The sequence below is a fragment of the Egretta garzetta genome, unplaced genomic scaffold, assembly GCF_000687185.1.
Source record: "Egretta garzetta isolate BGI_Z169 unplaced genomic scaffold, ASM68718v1 scaffold448, whole genome shotgun sequence".
In the NCBI taxonomy this organism is placed as follows: Eukaryota; Metazoa; Chordata; class Aves; order Pelecaniformes; family Ardeidae; genus Egretta; species Egretta garzetta.
Window position 1 is genome coordinate 1,304,713 of NW_009260497.1, and position 22,712 is coordinate 1,327,424.

Consider the following 22,712-nt stretch of genomic DNA (forward strand, 5'->3'; position numbering starts at 1 on the left):
TGGAAGCTCTTCCCACCTCTACACATGGTGGTCATCTCTTCCAACCATCAGTCCCCAGCACTGCACGCTGCCTGGCATTCCCTCCTCTAGCTGACCTGCCCAAGCTGCAACCTCTCTGCATCTCCTGGGCCTGTGCTGGAGATGTGCCTCCACGTGAGGGTGGAGAGCTGGTGGGTATGGAGGGGTGAGAGGGGTATGGAGATGTGAGAGGGGTATGGAGACATGGTGAGTGTGCTTTGTACCCACTGGGTGCACCGATGTTCCATGAGACAGCCATCCCCCCCATATTTATACAAGCCACCAGAGATGCCAGCTAGATGGGTAGCTTGACATACCAAAGGTCCAGCTCTGGAGAAATGTTCAGCTCTACCTCTGATCCCTCCAGAATATGAAACCACTCAAGGGAATATCAGCATTTCACCAAAACAATTTTGCCAGCGGACTCCTGCAGAGAACTTACAATCATTGCAAGTGGGGGCTAAAATCTATTACAGATACCTATCAGAATGGCTACTTCAGAGGGTTTGGACCTCTTTTTCTCTCCCTAACTAATTCCTCAGTACCCTTTGCTCATAGGGACTTTCCATCCCTTTGCTAGGATGTGCTCTGGAGCCAGAAGGGAGGATTCTCTAACGGCACACAGCTAAGCTCTTGTGTCTCTTCTTCTGACCCCTTCAAATAAAAAGTCCTCTCTAATGGATTGACTAGAAGAGACAATGTCCCACTAAGGAGTTAATCTTCACATCACTGGGGGGAGAATTAACACAAGAAAGTCCTGATGTCAGTATGGAGTTACACATCTGACGCTCCCTGGGATTTCTGCTCCAAATGTAACTCTAATTAATTCTAAATGAGAAATTCATATGGCTTCATTAGAGATGACATCTGCAGGAACACCGGTCGCACACAGAGGTTTTCAGCTATTACGGCAAATATCTGGCACAGGAATAACAATGGATTATACATATTCCCCGGAGAGATCAGAAGAAATAAATACACTTTGGTGTCACGGGTCATAGCAAATGCCTAAGTAACATAAATCAGATTAAATATCACAGCAGATCAGCATTGTAGTACAACCAGCAAAGCAAAGGTGTGTCTGAGTAGAAGCAGCCACCAGGGAGGAAAGTGCCATGACTGTGGGGCTTGCATGCGTTGGCTGCAGCCAAATGGCCACGAATGAATTTACTTAAAATACAGAACAAAATAATATAGGAGACCACTAGATTCTACTTTTTGCTTTTCAACCTGCTCCAGATAAAAAATTGGGTGGCAAAACCAGAGAGAAGATATGCTGCCATTTCAGCAAAACGCTGTTTTTTCTGAGGAACAGAGGACACCAAGTTCACGGCCTACTGTTCAGCTCCCCCAACTCTGAGAAAGTAGAGGGTGCCATTGCCTAATTACATGAAAGCCAGCTCGAAGGGAAGGCAGCGATGGGGTAGCACCACTTTTACACCTGGGCTATCATCAAATGGAAATTTTAACCTGTTAGAAGAATTAGAAAAGGGCACAAGGCACAATCCTGGTCCTGGATATCAGAGTTTATATGTAAAATATGAGCAAACTGTTGTACTCCGAGAGCATAAAAAGACGTTATTTTTGTTATAGACCTCCTCCTCATTGTAGGCTTATTAGCAGGCAGTTGAATAAACCCCACGTTCATCACAAGCTCGTAGTGGGGGAAACATGATAGAAAACACAACGTTATTTACAGACTGCTATGTCTGCATATGCCTTTTGCTTCTGAAGTGAAAAATATTTTATAAAACATAGTACATCTCAAGCCCAGAAAGTCTACTAGACATAGTCATATTTTGAAGGGTACGAGCGTCTTCCGTCCTCGCTTCGAGCAGCTTCTTCATACCCTGCACCCTTCCTAGCCTTTGTTTCAGGTTCGTACCCTGATCCAACCTTATACGGCCCCGTTCTGTAGGAGATATTCCGTCCTGACGCATTGTAGGACACTGCTTTGTAACTGAAAGAGACACAAAAGATGGCATCAGCCACTGGAGGCCCCCTGACTACCCAGCGTTGCACCCGGCGTTCCAGTTCGCTGTTGGATTCTAGGCAACTTCCTACTGCATTATCGCTTGAAGCCACTCCATGAGCTCAGAGCCAACCCTCCATGGACAGGCTGCGAGCCTCTTCATGTTTTTTCATAAACTTACACTTCCCTTGCCATGAATAAATCCTTGGTTGAGTAAAGGACCCACCAGCTACGTAGGCGTACAAAGCCCTACCTGATGTAAATCATAGCTCAGCTGAGGCAGTCTACACCTGCCAATGATCTGCTATGCAATTTGCAATCAAAGCTGCAATTAATGGGCCTGACTTAGTCAGCACATTGCAACTTTTAGATTTTAAGGTTGATCTCTCCTGTCCTCTCTATTTGTTTGCCAAGTCACGTAGTCAGGGAAGGGAAATGGTCACTTTTGACCCACGATACAGGGCAAACAGATGTGTCATCGTGATAACTCTTGCAACAGGGGTATTACACATAGACGTGTCCTGTGGTGAGCTGGCTTTGCACTATCCCAATGCCCAAGGCTTCAGGGAATACCTCCCCATGTCTACCACAGGTAGGCTTACCGGGATTCCTCTGGAATCAGCCCTCTGCAAGCAAGGCACATCATGATGCCTCCTACAAGGGCCAGGCCGCCTGCCACCCAGCCAACGAAGAGGGCTGAGCCAAAGGTGTACCTACAAAACACAGAGACGTGGCTGGTTAGGGCTGTGACAGTGGTCCAGCCTACTGCTGCTGAAATTCCCTGAACACTGTTATTCTCCTCCTGGCCCTGCAGAAGTTCCTGTGAGGTCCATCCACCCCCAGGCTCAGTGGGCTCTCCTCCTCCTTCTTGAGCCGTGTCAACCAAGACATCCCAGCCAATTTGCTTGGACAAATCATCTCCAGGACAGATAAAAAGAGACTCAATAAATCTTTCAAGTCCTGGGACTGGACTTACATGCACCCAGAGTTTGCCTTTCCTTCAGCTGCAGCACACCCTGGCCCTGGGGGAGACCTGCACTGCGGAGCACCCCAAGCCAGACCATCACCTACCTGTTCTGCACGTTCTGCATGCCCTGGTACATGTTGGCCGTGGACATCCAGAAGTTTGTGACCAGCATGTTGGCAAACACGGACACTCCAGTGATGGCACACAGACCTGAGATCAGACAGATGAGCAGACTGAGACCGAGACAGTTATTTTGTACTCCAGCTTTGCTGTGCACCCCAAGTCTTACTTGTCCTCACTACACCCACCAAGACCTCTGAGTCTTTCCTGAAACCCGATTACTCACAGCATTGGGGAGGGACTGAGCAATTGGTGGTGCTTCTGCCTCAGGTCCCCATATAGCTGTCACAGTTGTGGTACTTCAACATCACAGTCCTTAACACTTCTGTCCTGAAAGCAGCCCTTATTTTAGGAAGAAACACAACCCCCAGCTCACAGAAGTGTGACCAAGTCCACCATGGCATGTGGGTCCCCAGTTCTTTGGCCAGCTGAGACTAAGGACCTTGTTTTGAAATGTGTGAACTCAACCAAGGGATGTCCCATCCAGGAGTCAGCCACATCATCGTTTTAGACACCCTCTCTTTGGGAATGCATGGTGGGCTTTCCTAATATCCTCATTGGCCAAAGTCTCAACTCACTGACTCAGATGGATAAAATGATAGATTTTGAGTGCAAAATTAAAGCTGGGTTGCAGAAGGTGGTTTCTTCTGTCCCTCTTGTACTTATTGTACATCTTTAAGTCACATTGTATGTCTCATATCCCAGAAAAAGGAAGTGCTGTTCAACTGTAAGGATTTAGAATAGAGACGTTTGCCTTCCCTTCATTAGGATATGGATTTGATTTGATTACTCATCTGCAACAAAGTGTGCGAAAACCTGTAAGCGATGTTCTTACAATCACAACCCTGAGAGTTTTCATAAAATTATTATGTATACAGCCTGAGACTCTTCATAAAACTATATATATAAATAAAGGATATAATAGTACATAACAACGATATACATATAAAAAATTAAGATATTTAATTTCTGTTTTTATCTGTGGGCTGTTTTTTCAGCCTTCCATGTTCTGTCCCATACAAATGTCTGGATTCCTTTTACTAAGCAGAGATAGAAACCACTTGTCCCCAGAAAGCCCAGGCTGGGAGACAAACATCAATAACTTCATGAAAGCAGGAGCACTTTGTGTTGCTCCAGAGCACCCGCTACCTATGACCAGAAGTGCATTAAGACTTGCCCAGGTCTCCATTGCAGGAAACAGCGATGTCTTGCACATGTAAGACATGACACCACCCACTTACCAGCAACAATAAACATGATGCCAGAGGTCAGAGTCATGTTGGCTTTGGCAGAATCCTCCATGTTGCCGATACGGATGCATTTCAGGGCAAAAATGCACACGAGGAGGCCAAGGATGCCCAGGACGATACCCACGATCATGAGGGCCCTCACAGCCTGGAACATTGCTGGAAAACAAATTGACAAGAGCCACGCTGAGCGCCTGAAATGAGATTTGCCAGGGCCAGAGAGGTTTTTAAAGATTGTTTCTGTCTAAAAAAAATAAAATATATATATATTAAAGAAGAAAGCCCTGAACATATTTTGCAATTGAATTGCTGAAAGCAAAGACTATGCTTTGGAAAAGAGGCACCAGATCTACCCTCGGTGGTTTTTTTATGGGGCACCTCTGGAAATGGGGCTGGTTTTTTTCAAACTGACAGTTTCGACATAATTTTTGTATATGTTCATTGGCACTGGTAGCAATTTATTCAGCTGAAATTGAGCTGGCGTACAGCTGGGATAAGCATGAGTTGTTTCATAACTGAAAATATTGAGAAAGCATTTTTTTCTCCCCAAGCAACAATGAAAACAGACAGCTCCACCCAGCTACCATGTTATTTCCAACCATTGTGTGTCTCAGAGTGAAGTTCTACATGTTCCTGTAAAACACATGGCACTGGAGAAGAGGAAAACCACCTTGGCAAACATTAAATATACACCAAGGGAGAGCAACAAAGCTTTGTTGCTGACATCCCCCAGCATATCCTTTCCATGGTTATGTATAGTATCAGCCCTGTATACAACTGTCCACGTTCATTGATACAACACGCAAATATCCGAGCCCTGAATTTGTTTAGCAGCCTGCTGTTGAGGTGGGAATGCTTGGTTGGAGGCAGGTTGTGATGCTGGTGGGTCATGATCGCGGGAGCTGGACGCTGCTGCGAATCAGATGAAGGCAGCAAAAACCCTCCAGGCCCTTCTTGGCCAGAGTAGAAAAGTAAGGGAAAAAGCGAAGGGGAACTTGCACTTTTTAAAATGGAGAAGTGAAGGGAAAAGGCCTGCAGTTGAATACCAAGATGATTTTCTAATAAGGTGGCATGTATCCCATCTCACCTGCAATCCAGTGCTGGCCCCAGACACTTCTCCCCACCTGTTCACGCATCCCTGGCAGAGACAGGAAGGCGACAGGAAGGCCTGGCAGAGGACCGGGAGGGGGTGGTTGAAAGTATTTCAAGGGCTGTTATGATTTGGCTGGGGTGAATTGCAGCCTCTTCTTGCCCTCCCACAAGCTCTTGCAGCCCTGGGTTTGGCTTTGATGCTCCCTGCACATGACTGTCCATCTTCAGAGAAGATGATCTAGGTTTGTGACAGACTGAGAGGGGCAGGCAACATATCCTGCAGCCTGCCTGCCACCCCTTTTGCTGGACTGGCCAGGATAGCCATGGTGCCCAAGTACAGCGTGACTGGTGCAGAAGACACTGGCGCAGGAGAGCAGGGAGTAGCCCCTGATGTTCTCACACAGGGAAGAAGACGGGAATTGTTTCTAAACCCTCCCCAGGAGGGCAAGGGTGGGTGTTGGGGTGCCCGTGTGTGTCTCCTTGCTTTGGGGTACCACAAACCCAAGCAGATCTGCACCAGCACCATGATGCACAAGGAAGCCAGCACTCTGCCATCCCACAGGCTGGGAATATACCACCTTCTCCCACCTGGCAGTCCCACCGGGGCTGCTGCTCTTATGACTCAATTTGCCCTTATCAGCTGATAACAAGTACTAACGAGCCTTGGATTTTCAATCTCCCATTCATCATCCCCCAGGTGTGAGCTCATTAGTTATTATTCATCAGAGAACAAGAAGCTGACGGATACGCCTTATCAGCCCTCAAAGGTTGTTCGCACAGCACCTGATGTGAAGCAGAAAGCTGCAAAGAGAAGAAAAATCACAATACTTATTTGTCTTTAAAGTCACTGAATTTTCTTTGCAACTGCTTTTGTTTCAGGGCAGGCAGGAGAGGATGGTACTCCCAGGAAGCATAAGACGCTATGATTGTGAGGGAAGGTCCTTGTCCTCAAGCCAGTCCTTCATTCCTGGGATACTTCCTACAGACCTTATGGTTCCTAGGTGCCATCACTGTGAAGGTCTCAACCCTTCAGTAAGTGACCCTAAGCTGAGACCTCACAGGGATATTGTGGGTTCCCAGGAGAGATGTTCCCAGTGCCTTGAGTGCCCATGGAAGGACACAACAGGCAGGCCAAGCCAAGCAGCTCCAGGGACCCTGCACTTCTGGAGCACTGAAGTCCAAGTGTGATGGATCTCCATGGAAAAGGAGCAATCTGCAGGTGATGGAGAGGGGAGAGAGGGGAACACAGCAGAGCACAACAGAAAAAAAAATGCAAAAAAGCTCTCAGCCAGGATTCCTCTTGCCCTGAGGCTGACTTAGGCACTATCTCCACAAAAGGACAGAAAGGAGAAGAAAGCACTCCCAGGCCTGCTCTATCATGAAGGCCTCTTGACTCGGCTCATGGGACTGAAAGTGAGAGCTGTTTGGAAAGAGAGCACTGCACTTTCAAGTGAATTTTGTCATCCATCGAAAAGTCATCTGAATAGGAGGTGAATGACCTCAGCTAGAAGGAAGGAGTGGAAAGACTTAGACAAACAAAATAGGAGACTAAGGGCAAAAAAAATTAAATCTATTAGGAGCACTAGGTAACAAACAGCCCTATAGTTAAGTCAAGTGCAGAAACTGCCTGCTTTTTTGCATACGCATTTTGTATGGGGTGGGATCCCTCTGCTTCATACCTGCACACGTATGGTTGCTCATTTTGCACACCCCATTTCCATACAAAGTGAAGGTGCACATGGAAAACAGTAAAAATGCATGCTTGTTTGTGAAAATACACGTCGGTGACCTGAAACCACAGCTTGCATTGCTGTGATTTTCAGATCTAAGTGAAACTGGGGAGCTGCCTTTTCCCCCAGTGTTGCTGTGAGTGAAATAAAACAACTGAAAGTCCTCACCTGCATTTCTGTGATTAACACAAAATCCAAAGGTAGAAATCTAACTGTCTGACGAGTTACGATTAATGGAATACAGAAAGTTTAGGGGGAAAAAATGAGGTTTTTAAATTAACCAAATTCAAGCAGGGGCATTCCTTGTTTATGTTTAAGGTACTCATCAATGGAACGGATGCATAAAGAGAAAAAAACAGACAGGATATCTCTAAGACACAACGGAAGATGCCCGTGACTGCTTTGCACATTTTCTTACTGCTGTATTACCTAAAAATAACATAAAAAGTAAAATCTTGGTTATGATAAATTAGCATCAAAATGATGGTTACCATTGCCTCGTTGCTCTTCTAAAACACAACCACCTCCACACAGCATTATAAGGATACGTATATATATTGATCAACATTTGTATATGTAGTTCAATATATTTTTTACTCTTTAAAACCAACAGTCCCATAGGAGAAGTGACTCCAAACATCAGCTTTGCTCTTACAAACAAAAAAGAAGTTGCCTAGCAATCCTAAAGGTGAGTACACAGAGACACATTTATTCCCTCGCACCCCTCGGGACCGTCACTGGCTTTTCTCAAAAAGCAAACACTGCGGCCAACCTGCTGGTCTTCGGCAAAGCTCTCCTTCCCACCTCATGGTGGGGGAAGCGAGGCTGGCATCCCCAAGGACGCAGGGCAGAGAGCCCATGTCACGGTCTGTTAGAATCATAGAATCGTTGAGATTGGAAAAGCCCTTTAAGCTCATGAAGCCCAACCATTACCCAACCCTGCCATCCCACCACTAAACCCTGGCCCTAAACACCTCGTCTGCCTGGCTTTGAAATACCCCCAGGGATGGGGACTCGACCTCTTCCCTGGGAAGCCCCTTCCAATGCTTGACAGCCCTTTCGGGGAAGTAATTTTTCCTAATGTCCAACCTAAACCTGCCCTGGCACAACTTGAGGCCGTTTCCCCTCGTCCTATCACCCATTACCAGGGAGAAGAGGCCGACCCCCACCTCACTACAGCCTCCTTTCAGGTAGTTGTAGAGGGCAATAAGGTCTCCCCTCAGCCTCCTCTTCTCCAGACTAAACACCCCCAGTTCCCTCAGCCGCTCCTTGTATGACTTGTGCTCCAGACCCCTCACCAGCTTTGTGGCTCTCCTCTGGACATGCTCCAGCAATGCAACGTCTTTCTTGCAGTGAGGGGCCCAAAACTGAACAGCGATCAATACTTCTACCCTGATCAATAGATGCAAAAGGCCTATGTACAGCAGTGCTTCCTTGTACCCATTTACAATTGTGCACCAGGGGTGAAAAACACTCTCAGAAGAGGGGGGCGGGGAGGGTATTTATCGCTAGCCGGCAGGGCATGGGCACAACAGGTCACAGGGAGGCATGGTGAGCCAGGCTGGCCACTCCCCTCCCATGGGTTCAGCTAGCTCGGGAGCACTGGGATACCCTCGCATGCAGTGGGGTGGGAAAAGAGCTCTTTTTGTAAAGCAAGCAAGCAAATGAGAAAGTAATACCCCTCCGCAATCCCCTGCTGTATGCACTACAACTCCCCAAGTGACATGAAGTGACCGTCCCCTTCTTGCCCTTCCTATGTGCACTGCTCACGGGCAGATTCCCTCAATTCCAGTTTTCTCTTTGGGAAAAAAAAAAAAAATCAGTTGTTTTCTGCAGAAACCATTATTCCGCTAACAATGCAAAATGGCATGCACCCGTTTTCCTTGTGTTTCCATTAAAAGGAACAGAACATCTGTGGCTTTAAACACCCGTGGAGCTGTGCTGATTTATGCCAGGAATGGGCCTGAACCCGTGATGCTCATCCAGAGATCACCTACACATGCTCCAGGTTGTAACCTCCACTGATTAAAGGTATTATTTTGGTAACAAATATGCTCGTATTTTTATGCCCATACACTGAGTAGCCTGGAAATTTTATTCCACGCAAAGTGCTTTAAGATACCTGCTCCTGCTTTGGGTGAAAACTGTGCAGAGCTACAGGAGAGCTCCCCTGGGTTAATCCTGATGCATCTTTTGCCCCTACCTGGCAGCCCAAGAATGGTGAAATACGGCCGGCACTCTGTAAAGCCAGAACTCTGCCGCACGCAGCTCCTCCACAGTCCCTGATACTGGAAGACGGCCGTGACCGGGTTGTCGTACAAGTCCTGCGTGCTCCACATATCCATGGCAGTGGACACGATGCACCCCGCAACACCCAACGATGAAACGATAAACCCCATCACCTGGCAGATGGTCGTGGACATGGTGTCTCCCCCAGAAAGCAGAGGTGAGACAGCTCTGATGAAGCCACAGACCTAATGGGAGCACCGAAGTCCTCTTGACTGAGCCACCAGAAATGCAGCAGCTCTTATCAGATGCTTTCCATTGAGCAGCGTGTTTGCTCAAAGTGTTTTTGCAAGATAGTCCAGTTTCGCTCTCGCTGGGTAGGTTTGTGCTGGCAGGGCCAGAGATATGAGGTTTTGTCCTTTAGAAGTGCTTGTCCTTCCCCAGCTAAGCAGCCACGCTCCATCAAGTGTTGGGCAACCCACTTGGAACATGCGCCGTCCTCCCACCGAAACCCTTTGCCTGTCCATCAGGCTTCTCCCGTGTGCTTGGCATGGTGCAAACATGCCGAGAGGGGCAGGGGGAAGGACTGTGTTTCCAAGTCACCACAGAATCATAGGATTGTTGAGATTGGAAAAGCCCTTTAAGCTCATGAAGCCCAACCATTACCCAACCCTGCCATCCCACCACTAAACCCTGGCCCTAAACACCTCGTCTGCCTGGCTTTGAAATACCCCCAGGGATGGGGACTTGACCCCTTCCCTGGGCAGCCCCTTCCAGTGCTTGACAGGCCTTTCGGGGAAGTAATTTTTCCCAGTGTTCAACCTAAACCTGCCCTGGCCCAACTTGAGGCCATTTTCCCTCATCCCATCATCCGTTCCCTGGGAGCAGAGCCCAACACCCCCCTCACTACAACCTCCTTCCAGGCAGTTGTAGAGAGTGATAAGGTCTCCTCTCAGCCTCATTTTTTCCAGAATAAATCACCCCAGTTCCCTCAGCAGCTCCTCGTAAGACTTGTGGTCCAGACCACCTCCCTGTCCTTCTGCTTATGCGAAGGGGGAAAAGATCTGCCATCAAACCAAGACAGTGACATCTCTACACCCAGGCACCCATGCAGGTATCCGCACAAGAGGCACGGTGATAGATAGGGATGCCAGCAGTGAGCTCTATGGGGGGATGCAGGGCCACTGGCTCAACCCAGGGAACAAACACGGACATGGCTGGTTCTTGCACCCACTTTGAGCATCACTGAGGTTGCCTCGGTTGCTGACCATGGTACCACCCAGGGCACGGAGACAAGAGCCCCAAACTGATCCAGCAAAGCTCCTGCAACCCTTCTCATCCCGACTGCATCCCCATCACCTTTCACATAGCCTCACTGAAACCCATGTGGGGAGGAGGAGAAGGGAGGGCAAAGGGACCCTTTGGCCTTTTTACAGGTGCTTGAGGGGTGCTTATATTGGCTGGGGGAATGGTCCTGGAGAAAGGGGCAGGGGATATAAATATTAGGAAAGTAATTATCTCTTTGCATGGTGGAGAAGCACTGAGCTTAGGGCAGCAATATAAGTTCACCATGCTGCTCCGCTGACTGAGCACAATGAGTTGCAAGGACCTTCCAGGCTCCGCTCCTATCCATTCTCATCTAATACCCTGATCTGACTGATTTACTTCAGCCCTGACCTCGAAACAAATTCCTGCTTTAGCCAGTCCTGATACCGCTCCATGCCACAGGCATCGTCAATACCATGGCCTGGCTGTGAAGCTGCATGAAAGCCACCAGGAAGAGAGCAGAGACTGATTCCTGTGCACAGATGAGTTATGGTGGGGTTATCACGTGTTGGCTATTGCTTGTGCCTTCTGGAGAACGACTGCCCAGGACACCCCTTTTGCTTTTCTGGTGAAAAAAAATGATCTGGTGGGCAGCAGAGAGAAATGCTGTTGCACTGGACTCTGTGGTAGCAGCCAGAGCACAATTCACATGCCTAGTGGCCACATATCACAGCCGCCAAAGCCCTCCTGGGTCAGCCACAAGATGCCTTTGCTTCCAGCAATTTTATTCAAATTCAGTCATTTCCACTGACTTTGGCAAGTTTATATCAGAGGAGAGGCTACCTCTGACATATCTAAAGGTCAGAAGTTGCCAGCAAAAATAATAGCATGAACAAAACCCATAGAAGCAAGCCCTCAAGAACCAGAGGTGGTAAGAGTTGACAATCCTGGGTGAGGGAGAGGCCATGCTGACTGACATTCCTCATCTTGGATAATGCTTTGTGATAAATCAGGGCTGGAGAGGACCTAGAAGCCGGGAGGACAATAAGTGCTAAAACAAGTAACATGGCCAGCTCTCCATCCCATCCTTCCCTGCCTCACAGCCAGATTTGTGTCCTAGTCCAGACAAGCTGGTTGCGCCCAAGTCCTGATGCTCCTTTGCAGCTCTCTGGGACTCCTATCCTTCTTCATGCCCCAGGACTTGCAGCTGCCTTTGCCATCTAGTGGTAAAAGACCACATCGCTTTTTCCAGGCTAGACCAACCAATGACCCAGGGACAGATATTCCTCGGGGCCATAACCCCTGTCCCCAAGGGTGGTGCCACCCTGCATCATTGGTGTGCGAGGGCTTGCAGGGCTGCCGGGGAAAATGGACCCATGGACTGGTCACAGCTAAAAACCACCCCTGGGGAGGAAAAAGAAAAGGGGGAGGGGGGAAATACAAAGGGCAAACATTTTTTTCCCCAGACTTTTTTCCCCAAAAAGCTTCTACCACTTTTTAAATTACTGTTTTTTCTGCTAAACTGGACATCTGGGTGGTTGCATGAATACCAGTAGAGGTGGCCCTCCCATGCACCATATCTGCGTGTTTGCTTTGCCGGGAGGGGAGCCACCACTCCTTCCTCTAACCCTTTCCACTGGTTTCGGCTGTGTGCAGCTGGAGCAGCTCTTCAAGCTAACAGGGAACTTCTCCTCATCTCCTCTACCCCTCCACCATTTCAAACCCCCAAGCCCCATTGCTCCCCCCACAACACACCTATTGGAATCCCCTGGATTGCCCCCAATTGAGCCAGAGTTGCCACCCAGACTGTGCTACCTCATTAACCTTTCCTTGTGGATACAGTTTTCTTCTGTTGGAGGATGCCGCTTCTCATCATCCCTCTTAGGAGCATCAAAACTCCAGAGCTATGGTGGAGCAATCAAAAAATATCAAGTCTCCAAGTACGTAAGAAAGCCTGGGTGAACCAGTCTGTCTTTGATTTTGAGGGCCAGACTGAATTATGTCTCTGAAGAGGATAAACCAGCACAGGTTTGCATATTCCCCCCTGAAACCTCATGCATGCTCCTCAAAAATAGAGCTGAGAAAGCAACTTCAGTAACGAGGGTCATGCTGCAGTCCTTAGCTAAGAGGCAAACAAACACGCAACCATGCTCAGCACTCCAGATGTTGTTGTCTTTGAGAATTATTGCGGGTTGGGGGGGGGGGGTTCTATTTGCCCATCCCTAAGAATATTGCCTAAGGTGCTATCCAGCCATTCCAGCATTAGCTGCTTGTCATTTCTTATGCTCCGATTAGCATCACACTCATAAACACTGAGAACCCAAAGCTCCCACAAATACCTTCCTCAGTGGTTGGTTGAAGCAAAGTTCTGGAGAAAAAAACACAAACTTGTTTCCATCCCAACCCTTCCCCTCGCCCATTTTCTCTGCTTTTCTGAAATGTTCTTATTTTAAGCTTATTTTTAGTGATTGTTTCTGAGCCACTCAGGGAAAAATATGTTTCCATTTGCAAAAAACCTCATCACCCCATTTTTCTGGCACCCAGCCCAATAACAGACAATCACCTGGAAGTTTTAGCTGAACTGTTAGCTCAAAGCACAACCTGAAAAGTGGTTGGGTGGTAGGATAGCTGTAGAACACACCTAAGTGTCTTTACCACAACCTGATGCTCATTTCCAGCCACCCCTGGGAGATGCCTACAGCCAGGAGCGGCTGAAGGATGGGGATCGACCCCTCTCCAAGCACATGCATGTTGCTCAGTCTCCAACAAGATGGTTGAACTCTTGGGCCAGAGGGTTTGCCATGCCACATGGTGATGCTGAGCAGTATCTGAGGAAGGAACGTGGTGGGGAGACAGCTCTTGCAAAGGCAAAGCTTCCTCCCCAAGGAGCAGAGAACAGGGCTCCCAACCCTAAGTATTGGGCCATCTCCAGTGGTTTACCCAAAATAGGAAAAGGAAGGGTGCTTTGTGACCACTCCCCTCTGCAACCTTTATTTCAGCTCATACGTGCTTTATCTGCCCAGGTGTTGACTCTATATTATCTCAAAACCGTTCACTGGGCCCATTGCAACTCCTGAATGTTATCACCGCCTCTCCCATAAAAATCACCTACAGCTCATGTTTACTTTAAAATTCGCAAATATGGCTCACACCCTGCCAGTCAATTCCAGCTTGTTCGGATTGAAACAAAGCAAACCCACACTTCTCTTTCTGTCCCTCCATTGTTGCCATGACCACAGCCTCCAGGAGAATGTGGTCCACCAGTCCATAGCATGGGAAGGGCTGACTGGCCTTTCTGAAACTCAACGGGGAAAGGGGATCATGGAAGGTCCCCCATCCCAGCTCAGACCCACTCTACCCCACTGGTCTTCAGTTGGTCCAGAGGGACCTTCGAGGTCCCTCAGCCGAGCTGGGGTGCATGAAGCTGTGTCCTTCCCTACATGCCTGTGAGCTGTAGCCCAGCCCCAAGTCTCCACAGCCTCTTGCCACTTCCCTTGCCTTGCTGCTCTTCTGGCCCTCAGCCCAGATCCTTTAGGATTATTTTTCATGTCTCTTGTCCTTTCCTGGTGTAAAGGCATGGAACAGTAGCAAGGATGTGACGCACGCATCCCGACATCCCCTGCTGGGCGCTCTGCTACATCTCCCCACCCTGATTGTCACTGGGGATGGGGGTGCCTGAGACCTCTCTAAGGGTCTCATATTAGCTCTTCCCCATCCTCACACCTCCTTCAGCTCCTGTTGTGAGTCCAAGCCCACCACAGCCCCACGCACACCCTTGCGAAGTTATATCAAGTCTCCAAGCCCACCTGGGCCACCTAAACACTTCTGTGCATGGAATTTGGTCTCAAAAGACTTTAAGCAAGTTGCAGCAGCTGCCTGCAGACATTTCAAAATTTGGAGCTGAACTGACTGGGTTAAAGGATTTTAAGTAGCAAGCAGAGCTTGGAAGAGACTTTGCTGTGGCCTCCACCAGTGGAGGATCATGACACACCAATTGGAAGTCCCCATCCTTACAAATTTTGGGGATGAAACAGTTCCAGGGAGCAGAGGTGGTGTTTGCTTGGCCTACCCTGTCTCCAAAAACCCCAGAGCAAGGGTTTTATTGGGATTATGCCACAAAATGTATGTTGGTTGTATGAACTAAAACACAACCTTGTCAGAACCTCAATGTGGAAGAAAAAAAAATCCAGAGATGGCAACGTTAAGACTTCCCAGACATGAATCCTCCTCAGAGAACATCTCCGCATCTCTGCTACCCTGCACCAGAAAAACTGAAAACAGTTGTTTTATGCAAAAATCCAGACAGCCATGATTATGTTCCCATGGGCCATTTTTACTCTGACCCCTCTAGCAACACATAAAATAATAGGACTTTTCCTGGTTGGAGAAGTTTAATAGGGTGCTCCCAGACTTTCAAAGTTTGCTGTTGGAAAAGCAAAAATATTCTTATTTTTCAAGTCACCAGCCTTTTGTTCCACAGCAGAGAGATGCCTCAACCTTTCTGAAAGGGCCAAAAGGTGTTTTGGCTTGAGAACAAAACATCCTTTCAAAAACAGCTGAACTGGTCTAGCTGAAGAGGTCTGGGAAAAAGAGACCAAGACAGACAAGGGGAAAATTACTGCCCGTGTTATTGTAGTTTAGCAAACTTGTAAGTAACTGAAAAATGCTCCTTTTAGCAGAAAGTGCCTTGTGAGTTCAGCACGAGGCGACTCTACCAGCCTGGCCAGAGCTCAGCTGCTGCTATTTCTCTATTATTTTGTGTTCAGATTCAGATCGCGTCCTCCAGACAACCGCAGTAAGGCCTGCCAGCACGCGGCTAAAAATAATAAGAGAAAGCAAAATCAGAACAAGCAGTCTTCGTTCTCAGGTGAGGTATTTCACTAGAGACCGACTGTTTATTACGGAGCAGAGAGGGTGAGCGCCATAAACTACCCGTGTTATTTCTCATTTTCATCTATTATCTTGATTTTTTTTCCTCAATCTATTTGAAATTAGAATTCCCAGCTAAACTGAAGATGGATGATGGCCAAGACAAGTTTAATCTTTGCTATGGGAGCAAGGGATTGTGGAAAAAAAAGCCTCGGAAACCAAAACTTCATTGATGTACTCAGGTCACCTCACTGCTTTGCTAGAGTCCTATTATTTTTATTCACTCCGGCACTATTGTTCCCAATATAAATTGCTATTGTCAGAATAATAAATAGGGGCTTATAATGGAAATGCTGACAAACCATTAACTACGGTGTAGTTAGCAAGGGGGGTTTGATGGAGATCAAGGTGCAGCACAGTTAAAATAAACACTGGGATGATCCGCTTCCACAGTTTGCTTCGCAAATTAATAATTTGAATTTTAGCATCATTTTTCTCCCCCTCTGGGTGGGATACAGCTGCCCTTTGCTGGTGGCGGGTGGGAAGAAACGCCCGTAGGAGCAGGTGAATTCAGGAGACTGAGCCAATCTATAAAGCACAGCAGTGAGGTGCTTGGTTTTGCACCAGCTCCTCCAGAGACTGGAAGTGTCAGCCAATATATAACAGGAGGAAAAAGAGCGGGGGGAGAGCAAGGGAGTGACTTCAGAAGAGCAAGCCCTGTTCATTAAAAAGAAAGGAAAAAATAATTTAAAAAATCCACCTCACTTTGTAGGGCAGTGCTGATAACACCGGTCACAGAAATCATCCAGTTGGAACAAAAGCACATAAATATTCATATCCCTACGCACCACCGGGACACTCTAACACCACCACTGGTGAGGACAGCAACTTCGGGGGGCTCAGGGTCCCACCCACCTTTACTTTTCAAGGCTGTGCTTTATTCTTCAGACTTTTTTTTTTTTTTAAATCACTTTTTGTAGGCAACTACAACAAACCCAAACACACACGGTAAATCCCCAGCATTTAGGATAGGACACCCATTAGCTGAGGAGGGACAGTCCCATCTTCCCCTGCGCGTCTGCTAAACGAAGGAGATCCATCCCCCCCCACACTGCCGTGCCTTTCCATTTTAGTGAATTAATCCCCACCCTGCAGACACCAGTCCGGAGGCTTGGGAATTGCAAAAAAACGCTCCAGCTCTTCACTGTAATGCCGAGGTTAGCAACAGAGGTGTTTTGAAAGAACAAAAACAACAAAAAATCCCAAAGCTCGAGTATTCTGGTTTCTTCAAAGATTAAAGCAGTTCCCAGAGCTGAACACTTGACAAGTTTAATTGCTTCTTCTGTAGTGTTATATTTTCTGTAATTTTAAGCTTTCAGAGCTGAAGAGCTGAGGAAGTTCTGCAGCACGCAGCAGGGGTACATGCACATGGGGCGTTTTTACTTTTTACGCATCTATTTGTTCCTCGTAGGGCAATTTTAATCCCCTTACCTATAAGCAATTAGCCTGCTGGAGTCAAGTTTTACCAACCTGTCCTGCCCCTGGCCGCACGCATTGTCCCTGGGTGAAACTGCTTGGCTTTGCTGACAGCAATAGCGGCGTGGGAATACAAGCCCTACACAGACACCCCTCTTCAGTTGTCACCCTTACAGTCACTTGTACCTCATACACCTGCACAGCTTTTACTAGGGGCTGTACAACTGGATGCCCAGGCAGGATCAGGCCCTTGTAACTTTTAGGAAAATGCACATCTGCACCCCAGACTCTGCGTGGACAAACAAGGACATCCAAAGCCACAGCTCCAGCAAGAAGGTGGTGCTCCTGGGCATCCCTGGCACCCGCACAGGGATGCTGCAGCACAGCTAACGAGGACCCAAGATGAGAGATGAGCGATGTGGACGTAGAGCTGAGGGGATCGAACACCCCTCCTGCTGGTCCCTGAAGCCACGGCTGCATTGGGTTGCAGCGGTTTGATTTGCGCAGAGATAGGCTACGTCGGAAAGAAGCAATTTTTGCTCACAATGCTTATTTCTGTGTGTTTCGGAAATGCCATTTTGCAGAAGTTTGCAATGATTCGCTGATATAATTGGCTTCTTCCCTCCATTCTTGCTGTGCCAAAGCACCGAGGCTAGATGGCTATAATAGTCTAAGTGCCTTTTTTCTCACCGTATTAAGGCAAGAAGGAAATCCAGATAATCCTGTTGTAACCTAATTGTTTGCACCCCTAGATACTCAGGGCACAACCAGGACAGGAATGATACCCGTGGAAGAAAAAAAACTGGAACCAAAGGAGAATTAGGGAGAAATCCAGCCTGGTGGTGTTAGCCCATACAGAAATACAGTGAGCTGAACTGTGACATATCCTCTTAGAAAAGGATCTTCTCCGATGCCAAGAATATTAGTGGTTTCTGGTCGGAAGCCACGCACAGCCATGCGGCTGGGGCGGGATCGTATAGCCAAGCCAGCCATGGCATAGGAGCACAATCCCCTCACAGAGCAGCTATTGCCCCCAGTATATTGCCTGGAAAAAAAACCTCAGGCACCTGATGCACAATCAGCCATAAATGAGTTTTGCTGAACCTGAGCTTGGCCACGGGAAGGGCTTCAGGTTGAGGTGCCTGCAAGGGACCTGTCCTCCAAATGGGGTGAGCACCTGAGGTCCCTTTTGGCTAAAAGTTGGGTTCTCCACTCTGCACTGAAAAAAAAATTAAAAAAATCACCCACCACCACCGCTCACGCACAGCTTCTGGCAACACAGGTGGGAGGCAACGTGCCCATGTGTCTGCCCTCCCACCTCTCTGCCAGCAAGCCCTACCTGGCAGCCCCAGGATGGTGAAGTAGCCACGGCATTCGGTGAAGCCGGAGCTCTCCCGGACACACGTGCGCCAGAGGCCCTGGTAATTGAACACCGCCGTCACCGGGTTATTGTACAGGTCTTGGGTGCTCCACTGGTCCATGCATGTCGATGCAATGATGCCTCCTATTCCTAAAGCAGACACCACGAAGCCCATGGACTGGCATATTGTCACAGACATGGCGCTGAGCGCTCTCTAGGCAGGTCCTCAACGTGCACAAGCCTCCACAAGCCGGGTCTGGGGCAGGCAGCCAGGACAGAAGGGACTTTTAGCTGGAGGCACAGTCTACGTCACGGACGGGAGTCAGGAGAGGTCTGGTCTGTGCCATACAAACCTACCCTTTCTCTTTATCTGTTTCGGTGAGATAATTTTCCATGCTCGGTACCAAGAGCCGTTTGTTACGCATGGTGTGAACGCCTCACTCTCTGTTTACCTTCTCCCTCCAGGCAGAGGTGCAGCTGGTGTGGGTAGACGGGGACCAGCGGGTCCCTCTGAAACAGCCAGGGTACGGCTTCTGCAGGAGCAACTGCATGCTCCAGGAGGCCAACCACAGAGATGCTCAGATGAAATGGATAAAAATGACAGGGAGCCAGATCCCTGGCAGGAATGATGCTTTTGAGCCAAGTGGAGAGGCCTCTATCTGGGGCTGTTTGCTCAACCAAGACATTTAAGCAAAGGATAGAGTATAAAACAGGATACCATATGGCAAAGAAGTGTACCACTGTAGCGGGTGCTTGGCTGGACCTTGCTGCTTAGTGAGGTCAGGCTGGGAGCCCACGGGAAGGACAGCAGTTGCTGAAGATTGAATGGTGTGAACCTGCAGTTTGCTGTGGGAGGACCAAGTCTGGCAGGCAGACCAAGGAAAACAATAAATAGAAGCAAAGGTATATGCTTATTTTTATATATATATAAATAAAGGTATATATTTTCCCCCAGTAACGGGTGATAGGACAAGGGGAAGTGGCCTCAAGTTGTGCCAGGGGAGGTTTAGTTTGGACATAGGGAAAAATTCCTTCCTCACAAGGGCTGTCAAGCACTGGAAGGGGCTTCCCAGGGAAGGGGTCGAGTCTCCATCCCTGGGGGTATTTAACAGCCAGGCGGACAAGGTGCTTATGGCCAGGGTTTAGTGGTGGGATGGCAGAGTTATGGGAGCGGTTGGGCTTTCCCAACAATTCTATGATCCTCATTCACTATAGCTTTATCCCCCTCATCCAAATATTAATTTGGACTCGTTTAGATGGACAAAGAATGAGGGCAAGGCAGACATGTTGTTATGTAGACAAGAGCACCTAAGAGACCTGACTTTATCACAGAAAATTACTTTATTGGATATCATCTTTTTTGCCCATTCTGCTACATCCCTCACCACTTCCTTCCTAGCCCAGTTTTTCACTGGTGCCAACCTGTTTGTGGTTGGAGAGTAAAGGGGGGTGTTGCTGGAAAGCTGCTCTCCATGGGAGGGAGGAGATGATGAGCCCAGTTTTGGCAGTGGCAGCCTCATATATGGCATGTGAAGGGTCCAGGAAGGGACCTTCAGAAGAAGCGGAGCTTGGTGGGGCAACATTTAGGAGGTGGAAGTGGAAGGTCATGAGGGAGTATAAAGAAGTGGACCACTATCATCTGGCTATATTCACCCTTGCTCGAGGACCATTGGGTCTCTCCCAGGTACTTGGTCTCACAAGTAAATGGACTTCCCTGTGAAGCAGCTTCTGAAGAAGATCCAATCTGTTGCGTGAACGCAGTAGTTGGCTCCCAGAGATTATTTTGTTTCTGCACCTCTTTGATAGCACCAAGCAAGCTGTAAGGGACCTTGGAAAGTCATCCAGTCCATTCCCACACTCAAAGCAGGGAAACTCTACTTCTCAAAGCTCTGACCTGCCACCCGAGGGCATGCATGAAGGAGATGTTGCTCTCACTTGGGATAATTTATCCCAGAGTTTCAAAAAAAAAAAAAAAAATCAATTCTGACAATTTTATGCTTAATACTGAAGTTCATTACACATCATTCTTGAAAAGTAGCACCCAAAAGTAAACACCAAACAGGGACAAGATAACTCCACGTATCTCACCAAGAGTCCTCTGGTTTAAACGTAACATTACCCCATTTTCCTTGTTTTCCCCAAAGGAAAAGTATTGGTGATTCATATACACTTTCATAATTCACTTTCACAGACCCTTTTTTGGACATAGTGACACCTGGTCCTGGTGACAAACCTCTTCTGCTGCATGTCATGGCTGTAATTACTTTCGGTATCAGTCAACATAGCTTAATCACGGAAAGCTTTCCTGGTATCGTGTAGCTAAATATAGAGCATAAGACTAGAGCGCAAATACACTTCTGTGTCACAACCAGGATCACCTGGTGACGGGAAAAACTCATGACAGCCAGGGATCGTTTTCGATAAATTAGCTAAAAGGATAAATTTGCCTTGCATTCAACCAGCCTGCCAGGCCTGAAAAATGCATCTCCATTCGGTACACCTTGACCCCTGTGTGGGAAGCACTGCATGTGTGCAAAGGGACAGATCCTGGCCAAGCCATTGCTCTGTTTATTTCCATGACTGCGCCAGTCAGCAGCAGCTGGAAGAGTAGGATCCTGATGCATGAGAATATCATTCACAAACAGAAGTTTCACAGCTGTAACCAAAAGGACAGCTTTATCTACTGACAGCATTTCACAGTGAAAATAAGCAAGGACTGAACTCCTTCCACCACCTAAACTTGCCAACTTGACGTGAGAGCACCACTTATTTTCCTCACTCAAAACCCACCAGCACCTTTAACGACTGTGTCTGGTGTTGAAGTGCAATCTCACCCAGGACCCTGGAGGATCACCTACCATCCTGGGCTCTTGCCTTTGCCGTCTCCCTTCGTCTGCCCACCTTTCACAGTGCCTCTCATCCAGGCAATTCCTCCTCAATTTCCCAGCATTGAAATAAAATGCATCCTGCCCTACTTCGGTTTTCTGTAAAAGCTTATTCCTAGGCCATGGTTCTCCCCAGAGCAAGGACTAGTCCACCCTCCAGCGATCAGCATCAGAATAAGGTTTGGTAGGAAATGCAGGTGCTTTTAATGAGCAGGGTTTGTTCATTATAAGGGAGCAGATTCAAACAAAAGGGGGAAAAAAAAAAAAAGGAGGGTGAAGTGTGGCTTTTCCTCATTTTTTGTTACTCAATATCTTAAACAGAAAAATTACGCTCACCCCAATCTCCTTCGTAGGTCCGTTATATTTCTATTGTAAAATCATTTTTTTAATTTCTAAAAAAATGAAACAATGCCATTGTAAACACCTTCTGAATAGCTACCACCTCCAGTATGAAAAAAACAGCAGGAGATGAAATTATCTCCATAGGGTCAACAATCTCACAGCATCTCCTCTCAGGATAAAAAGAACTGCACCAGAGCTGAACTCTACAGAAGCACAGTTGCAAACCTATTTTTGATGCTACAAATAAGATTAAAGCATAAAGATGTGCCTGTGAACATTCATGCTCTTGGTGCCCCCCAACTCTCTACCTCGAATAGGCGGGGTGGTCCTGTAGGCAGGAGAAGCAGTGTGGCTGGGGGGGGACACCCCTCCCAAAAAAAACTTTCCCTGGATGTCGAGCCCAGGTGAATTTTCCAAACTAATAGCTTCAGAGGAAGGATAAGAGATGCTGAAGTTGGGGTAGATGAAGAGATGTTGAAGTTGTTACGAAAGGAAGTGAAGAGTGAAGAGATGTGCAGAGAGCGAGCAATCTTCTTACCTCTTTTCAGAATGATCCCCCTGGATGGGCCATGGAAGAGACAGCCCAATACTTGCTGGGTGATGCTTGCCCACACTGGCCAGAGCACTGCATTGCTCTGCTTCTTCTTCCTCCCATTTTCTTCCAGATTGGAGCAGAACCAGGAAAACCTTCCTTGTGCTGTTAGAACAGCCCTGGAGGAAAATAACCTGCAAGCACTGCTCACAACAGTGGGACTATTGAGCAAATGAGGGTGTCAGGTTTGGCTTTTTCTGTGACATGGCCTCAAAATAGCCATGGAAAAAAGAGAAATAAACTGTAAAAATGAATAAAAATCACAGAATATAAGTACTGTCATTTTGCATTAGTATAACTATATAACCACAAATTAATATAATAAAACCCAATAAATTATACACCATTTAGAAAAGTTCTGGGAGAAGAGCAATTTAAAAATAAACAGAAGAGAAGGAAGGAGCAAGGAATCCAGACCTGCAGTTTCCCTTGTGCTGGGCCTAAAGTGATAGCTATTTCTAGTAAAGACCAAGCGGCACAGCCTCCTCTGAGTTATCTTCCACAAAACAGATAGCACAAGGGCAAAGCCTTCCCTGGGTGTTTTTCTAAG

The 22,712-nt window shown here is 47.6% G+C and overlaps 1 protein-coding gene across 2 annotated transcripts; it reads right to left on the bottom strand.

Annotated features, from left to right (window-relative positions):
• Nucleotides 1–1,800: 1,800 nt before the first annotated feature.
• Nucleotides 1,801–18,542, bottom strand: CLDN18 (claudin 18). Of its 2 annotated transcripts, none has more exons than XM_009644426.1 (5): nt 18,323–18,542; nt 4,319–4,483; nt 3,062–3,167; nt 2,593–2,703; nt 1,801–1,978 (listed from the first exon to the last, which is right to left on the bottom strand). In XM_009644426.1, exons 1-5 carry the CDS (start codon nt 18,540–18,542, stop codon nt 1,801–1,803), a joined length of 780 nt encoding a protein of 259 aa, XP_009642721.1. The 2 variants fall into 2 exon arrangements, with proteins under 2 accessions (XP_009642721.1, XP_009642720.1); XM_009644425.1 differs by lacking the exon at nt 18,323–18,542 and adding an exon at nt 9,350–9,569.
• Between the last annotated feature and the right edge of the window lie 4,170 nt (nt 18,543–22,712).